Source organism: Salvelinus sp. IW2-2015, linkage group LG9 (genome assembly GCF_002910315.2).
Source record: "Salvelinus sp. IW2-2015 linkage group LG9, ASM291031v2, whole genome shotgun sequence".
In the NCBI taxonomy this organism is placed as follows: domain Eukaryota; kingdom Metazoa; phylum Chordata; class Actinopteri; order Salmoniformes; family Salmonidae; genus Salvelinus; species Salvelinus sp. IW2-2015.
In genome coordinates, this window is record NC_036849.1 from 11485515 (window position 1) to 11492736 (window position 7222).

Consider the following 7222-nt stretch of genomic DNA (forward strand, 5'->3'; position numbering starts at 1 on the left):
TTGTGCTGAGCTGAGCTGAGCTGGAACACAAGCACGTACACCAGGTAGGTCCCCAGGACCAGCAATGAAGAACATACAGAGCCACACATAAACAAAATGATATGCTCTTATAATCAAGAAATTATACAATCTAGACTTCACTTTTGTTGAGGATGCACAATGTCAGTAAACCAGTCTTAAAGGGACAGAGGGATTGTTTTTGTTACCCTGTAAGTAGTATATGGTCTATAAAGTGGTGCTGGAGGGCCAGTAGGAGGCACTCTTTTCTCTGGTCTAAAAAAATATCCCAATGCCCCAGGGAAGTGATTGGGGACTTTGCCCTGTGTAGGGTACCGTCTTTTGGATGGGATGTTAAACGGGTGTTCTGACTCTCTGTGGTCACTAAAGATCCCATGGCACTTATTAGAAGAGTATGGGTGTTAACCCCGGTGTCCTGGCTAAATTCTGATATGGCGGCGGCGGTGATGGCTGACGTTTTACGGGCTACTAACCAATAACCTATTTTGTACATAATGTTTGTGCCACAATCTCTTATGACCAAAAAGAGCCTCTGGATATCAGGACAGCAATTACTCACCTCGTACTGGACAAATATTTTTTCTTTAATGAGTCGGACGCGAAGTATTTACTTCAGACACCCGACAAGCCCCAAATCCCTGTCATTTGCATGAAGAACAGACAGAGATATAGGGAACGTAGGTCGGGGTGCCTTGTAAGGATCCAACGGCGAGTGAGTAATCTGCCTTTACCATCAGTCCTATTAGCCTACGTGCAATCATTGGATAATAAAATGGATGAGCTCCGATCATGACTATCCTATAACGAGACATTAAAAACTGTAATATCTTATGTTTCACCGAGTCGTGGCTGAACGACGACATGGATAACATACAGCTGGATGGGTTTTCCGTGCATCGGCAAGATAGAACAAATGCCTCCGGTAAAACATTGGGAGGCTGTATGTGTCTATTTGTAAGTAACAGCTGGTGCACAAAATCTAATATTAAGGAAGTGTCACGTCCTGACCAGAGTTCTTATGTGTTGTGCTTGTTTTAGTGTTGGTCAGGACGTGAGCTGGGTGGGAATTCTATGTTGTGTGTCTAGTTTGTTTGTTTCTGTGTTCAGCCTAATATGGTTCTCAATCAGAGGCAGCTGTCAATCGTTGTCCCTGATTGAGAATCATATARAGGTGGCTTGTTTTGTGTTGGGARTTTGTGGGTGGTTGTRTCCTGTGTCAGTGTTTGTGCCACACGGGACTGTGARGGTTAMTACGTTTGTTGTTTTGTATTTTGTCTAGTTTTCTTGTTATTAAATCATGGAAACTTACCACGCTGTACATTGGTCCTCCAATCCTTCTCGCCTCTCCTCGTCNGTTGTTTTGTATTTTGTCTAGTTTTCTTGTTATTAAATCATGGAAACTTACCACGCTGTACATTGGTCCTCCAATCCTTCTCGCCTCTCCTCGTCTGAGGAGGAGGACGACTTAGACTGCCGTTACAGGAAGTCTTGAGATTTTGCTCACCTGAGGTAGAGTATCTCATGATAAGCTGTAGACCACACTATTTACTAAAAGAGTTTATCTATATTTTTCATAGCTGCCTACTTATCACCACAAACCGATGCTGGCACTAAGACGGCACTCAACGAGCTGTATAAGGCCATAAGCAAACAAGAAAATGCTCATCCAGAGGTGGCACTGCTAGTGGCTGGGGACTTTAATGCAGGGAAACTTAAATCCGTTTTACATAATTTCTACCAGTATTTTACACGTGCAACCAGAGGAAAAACAACTCTAGACCACCTTTACTCCACACACAGAGACACGTACAAAGCTCTCCCTCGCCCTCCATTTGGCTAATCTGACCATAACTCTATCCTCCTGATTCCTGCTTACAAGCAAAAACTAAAGCAGGAAGTACCAGTGACTCGCTCAATAACGTGGTCAGATGACGCAGTATGCTAAGCTACAGGACTGCTAGCACAGACTGGAATATGTTCCGGAATTCTTCCAATGGCATTGAGGAGTACACCACATCAGTCACTGGTTTCATCAATAAGTGCATCAATGACGTCGTCCCCACAGTGACCGTACATACATACCCCAACCAGAAGCCATGGGTTACAGGCAACATCCGCACTGAGCTAAATGATCCTCTATGCCCTCGTGAACCATCAAACAGGCAAAGCGTCAATACAGGACTAATATTGAATCGTACTACACTCGTCGGATGTGGCAGGGCTTGCAAACTATTACAGACTACAAAGCGAAGCACAGCCGTGAGCTTCCCAGTGACACGAGCCTACCAGATGAGCTAAATAACTTCCCTGCTCGCTTCGAGGCAAGCAACACTGAAGCATGCGTGAGAGCATCAGCTGTTCCCGACAACTGTGTGATCACGCTCTCCGTGGCTGATGTGGGTAAGACCTTTAAGCAGGTCAACATTCAACATTCGGATTACCAGGACGTGTTCTCCGAGCATGCGCTGAACAACTGGCAAGTGTCTTCACTGACATTTTCAACCTCTCCCTGACCGAGTCTGTAATACCAACATGTTTCTAGCAGACCACCATAGTCCCTGTGCCCAAGAACACCAAGGTAACCTGCCTAAATGGCTACAGACCCGCAGCACTCACGTCTGTAGCCATGAAGTGCTTTGAAAGGCTGGTCATGGCTCACATCAACACCATTATCCCAGAAACCCTAGACCCAATCCAATTTGCATACCGCCCGAACAGATCCACAGATGATGCAATCTCTATCGCACTCCACACTGCCGTTTCCCACATGGACAAAAGGAACATCTACGTGAGAATGCTATTAATTGACTACAGCTCAGTGATTAATACCATAGTGCCCTCAAAGCTCATCACGAAGCTAAGGACCCTGGGACTAAACACCTCCCTCTGCAACTGGATCCTGGACTTCCTGACGGGCTGGACCAAGGTGGTACGCATCTGCCACGCTGATCCTCAACACGGGGCCCCCTCAGGGGTGAGTGCTCAGTCCCCTACTGTACTCCCTGTTCACCCATGATTGCATGGCCAAGCACAACTCTAACACCATCGTTAAGTTTGCCGACAACACAACAGTGGTAGGCCTGATCCTCGACAATGATGAGACTATAGGGAAGAGGTCAGAGACCTGGCAGTGTGGTGCCAGGATAACAACCTCTCCCTCAATGTGATCAAGACAACGGAGATGATTGTGGACCACAGGAAAAGGAGGACCGAGCACAATCCCATTCTCATCGACGTGGCTGTAGTGGAGCAGGTTGAGAGCTTCAAGTTTGTTTGTATCCACATCACCAACAAACTATCATACTCCAATCAAGCCAAGACCGTCGTGAAGAGGGCACGACAACGCCTATTCCCCCTCAGGAGACGAAAAGATTTGGCATGGGTCCTCAGCTGCACCATCGAGAGCATCCTGACTGGTTGTATCACCGCATGGTATGGCAACTGCTCGGCCTCCAACTGCAAGGCACTACAGAGGGTAGTGTGTATGACAGCAATGCATGCTTTATTTTTCCCCCCCTAGCACTGTTTCCATATGCTAACATTTTAGCATTTGTGGCACAAATCCTATTCACGTCCTGGTACCGATATTAGCATTTATCCCACATCTTGTTCAAATCATCAACAGTTGAAGTTATACATACAACTTAGCAAAATACATTAAATCTCAGTTTCCATCATTCCTGACATTTAATCCAAGAAAAAAAAAAATCCCTGTTTTAGGTCAGTTAGGATCCCCACTTTATTTTAGAATGTGACATGTCAGAATAATAGTAGAGAGAATTATTTATTTCAGCTTTTGTTTCTTGCATCACATTCCCAGTGGGTCAGAAGTTTACATACACTCAATTAGTATTTGGTAGCATTGCCTTTAAATTGTTTATCTTGGGTCAAACGTTTCGGGTAGCCTTCCACAAGCTTCCCACAATAATTGGGTTTTGGCTCATTCCTCCTGACAGAGCTTGTGTAATTGATTCAGGTTTGTAGGCCTCCTTGCTCACACACACTTTTTCAGTTCTGCCCACAAACTTTCTATAGGATTGAGTTCAGGGCTTTGTGATGGCCACTCCAATGTCTTGACTTTGTTGTCCTTGAGCCATTTTGCCACAACTTTGGAAGTATGCTTGGGGRCATTGTCCATTTGGAAGACCCATTTGCGACCAAGCTTTAACTTCCTGACTGATGTCTTGAGCTGTTACTTCAATATATCCACATAATTTTCCATCCTCATTATACCATCTATTTTGTGAAGTGCACCAGTCCCTCCTGCAGCAAAGCACCCCCACAACATGATGCTGCCACCCCCGTGCTTCACGGTTGGGATGGTGTTCTTCGGCTTGCAAGCGTCCCCCCTTTTCCTCCAAACATAACGATGGTCATTATGGCCAAACAGTTGTATTTTTGTTTCATCAGACCAGAGGACATTTCTCTAAAAAGTACGATCTTTGTCCCCATGTGCAGTTGCAAACCGTAGTCTGGCTTTTTTATGGCGGTTTTGGAGCAGTGGCTACTTCCTTGTTGAGCAGCCTTTCAGGTTATGTCGATATAGGACTCGTTTTACTGTGGATATAGATACTTTTGTACCTGTTTCCTCCAGCATCTTCACATGGTCTTTTGCTGTTGTTCTGGGATTGATTTGCACTTTTCGCACCAAAGTACGTTCGTCTCTAGGAGACAGAACACATCTCCTTCCTGAGTGATATGATGGCTGCGTGGTCCCATGGTGTTTATACTTGCGTACTATTGTTTGTACAGATAAACGTGGTACCTTCAGGTGTTTGGAAATTGCTCCCAAGGATGAACCAGACTTGTGGAGGTCTCCAATTCTTTTGATTTTCCCATGATGTCAAGCAAAGAGGCACTGAGCTTGAAGGTAGGCCTTGAACTACATCCACAGGTACACCTCCAATTGACTCAAATGATTAGCCTGTCAGAAGCTTCTAAAGCCATGATATAATTTTCTGGAATTTTCCAAGCTGTTTAAATGCACAGTTAACTTAGTGTATGTAAACTTCTGACCATCTGGAATTGTGATACAGTGAAATAATCTGTCTGTAAACAATTGATGGAAAAATGTATTGTGTCATGCACAAAGTAGACGTCCTAACCGACTTGCCAAAACTATAGTTTGTTAACAATACATTTGTGGAGTGGTTGAGAAACAAGTTTGAATGACTTCAACCTAAGTGTATGTAAACTTCCGACTTCAACTATATAAGTGACTAACGCTGATATTTGTGCTAGGTCTTGAATCGGATTTGTGCAACAAATGCGAAAAATTAGCATACCGAAACAGTGCAGGGAAACTAAACCTAAATATGAATTTCTGTCATACCCTGTCCATTGACTGCTTACAGGGTAAGGAAACCAATATGTAATTTTGTAATTTGGGTGAACTTTAACACCTTTTTGCGTGGTGTTTCCACACCGAAGGCGCCTGGAAGTAGATTTAGTGATAAGGCCAACTATTTCAGATCTGCAGAATCCCCCTTTGTTTCAAATGGTCTACAAACAGGTCAGGTCAGAGATATTATCTCATTTTCATCCGTTTTCATTATTACATGCAAATTTACCACTCAAGGCATTCAGATAAATACTTCACACCCGGAGGCAGAAGTTCGACATAAAGACGTGACAGATAGACAAACAGAGATCAGAGATGGATCTCAAAAGCAACGTTTCGAAGTACCTGGTGAGTATAACAGTGTGATAAAGCTACTACTCATGTTTTTTGTTATACTGAAAATTGTATGTAACAATTGATTACATTTAACAGAAACTCTTATCGAGAGCAATGAAGGTTAATTCAAAGGCACATCCAAAGATGTTTCACCTACTCGGCTCAAGGATTCAAAATTGCAACCTTTCGGTTATTGGCCCAACACTCCTAACCACTAGGCTACTAGCTGCCTAATAAGGATTACCATACATATACTTATTTGCCATACTTTTTTTGCCATGTACTTGTGATGTGCTAATTAATTTATCTCATAAACAAAAAACTCTTTGGTTGCATCATCTCTAATGTATTCATTAGTACAGTGCAGAGTCACATCCGATTTTGACAATTTGATTCATTTAATTGATCTAAATAAAAAAATAGAACCGTTTCTGTCCAATGGTTTTTGTTTAGCCTGTTTGTGCTTAAGTTTCAGCACTATTCATTAGTTAGATAACTTCTAATATATTTACTTGTATTTCCATCTCTTACCATCCTCAGGTTGTGTGCTGTGTGTCTATGCTGCTGGGCCTGACCATGGCGAAAGGAAAGAAGGGGACAAAGGAGAGGTGTAACGAAACACTGATCATCCCTTCAGACTTCTACAAGATTCCCACAGAGGAATCAGAGGGAAATGGGAACATTCACACACGCTCTCTGTCACCCTGGACCTGGAAGTGAGTTACATGTACATAATATAGCGGACACTCTTATCCAGAGTGACTTACAGGAGCAATTAGGGTTAAATGCCTTGCTCAAGGACACATTGGCAGATTTTTTTACCTAGTCGGCTCAGGGATTTGAACCAGTGACTTTTCAGTTACTGGACCAGTGCTCGTAACCGCTAGGCTACCTGCTGCAAATTTACAATAACATACACACTAAAGTATTTTCCAAAAAATTGACCTCGATCTGAGTTATGTGACTGTCTTACAATCTTAATACAAGCTCTATGTAAAGCCTGTGAAAACTATCCCTTCAAACAGTAATTAGTAGGTTTAAATATTTGTTGTTGATTTATTTTTCTTCTCTCTCTGTTGAATCTCTAGAACCACTACAGTGGAGAACCGTCTTCCTCAGACCATGTGGGAGGCCGAGTGCAGCTTTATGTACTGTGACAACCCCACCAACAGCAGCCAGTACATGCGCTACGGGCAGAACTCTGTACCTATCTACCAGCAGGTCTTGGTACTCTACACTTCAGCCACCAGGAAGTGCTACAGCGCCTCTTTCCTGTCTGTTGCCGTGGGGTGCACCTGTGCCTGGGCAAGGACTAGTTGATGTAACCTGCAGTACACTACATCTATGGCCTTACTTTGTTTTGTTATTCATTTAATTCAATCAAAATGTAATGTATTTTAATTTAAAGCAACTAGGGAGGTCCAACATTTGTTAATCCCACTAAGCCAGAAGAATTGACTGTGAATAGTTGAGTAGAATTGAAGAAAAAGATCCCCATTGACATATGTTCATTCTATTTGAGCAATA

General features: G+C 43.2%; 1 protein-coding gene across 1 annotated transcript; it reads left to right on the plus strand.

Annotated features, from left to right (window-relative positions):
• The first annotated feature begins 5656 nt into the window (after nucleotides 1–5656).
• LOC111968362 (interleukin-17A-like) lies at nucleotides 5657–7222 on the plus strand. Its single transcript, XM_023993852.2, has 3 exons — nucleotides 5657–5707; nucleotides 6236–6411; nucleotides 6784–7222. Exons 1-3 carry the CDS (start codon nucleotides 5675–5677, stop codon nucleotides 7013–7015), a joined length of 441 nt encoding a protein of 146 aa, XP_023849620.1. The 5' UTR covers nucleotides 5657–5674; the 3' UTR covers nucleotides 7016–7222.

What these genes read in the sequence shown, in the direction of transcription:
- LOC111968362 (XM_023993852.2), top strand. Translation starts at nt 5,675, where the DNA reads ATGGATCTCAAAAGCAACGTTTCGAAGTACCTG. An exon ending in GCAACGTTTCGAAGTACCTG is followed by an intron (nt 5,708 to 6,235) that starts GTGAGTATAACA and finishes TACCATCCTCAG; the next exon opens with GTTGTGTGCTGTGTGTCTAT. An exon ending in CTGTCACCCTGGACCTGGAA is followed by an intron (nt 6,412 to 6,783) that starts GTGAGTTACATG and finishes TTGAATCTCTAG; the next exon opens with AACCACTACAGTGGAGAACC.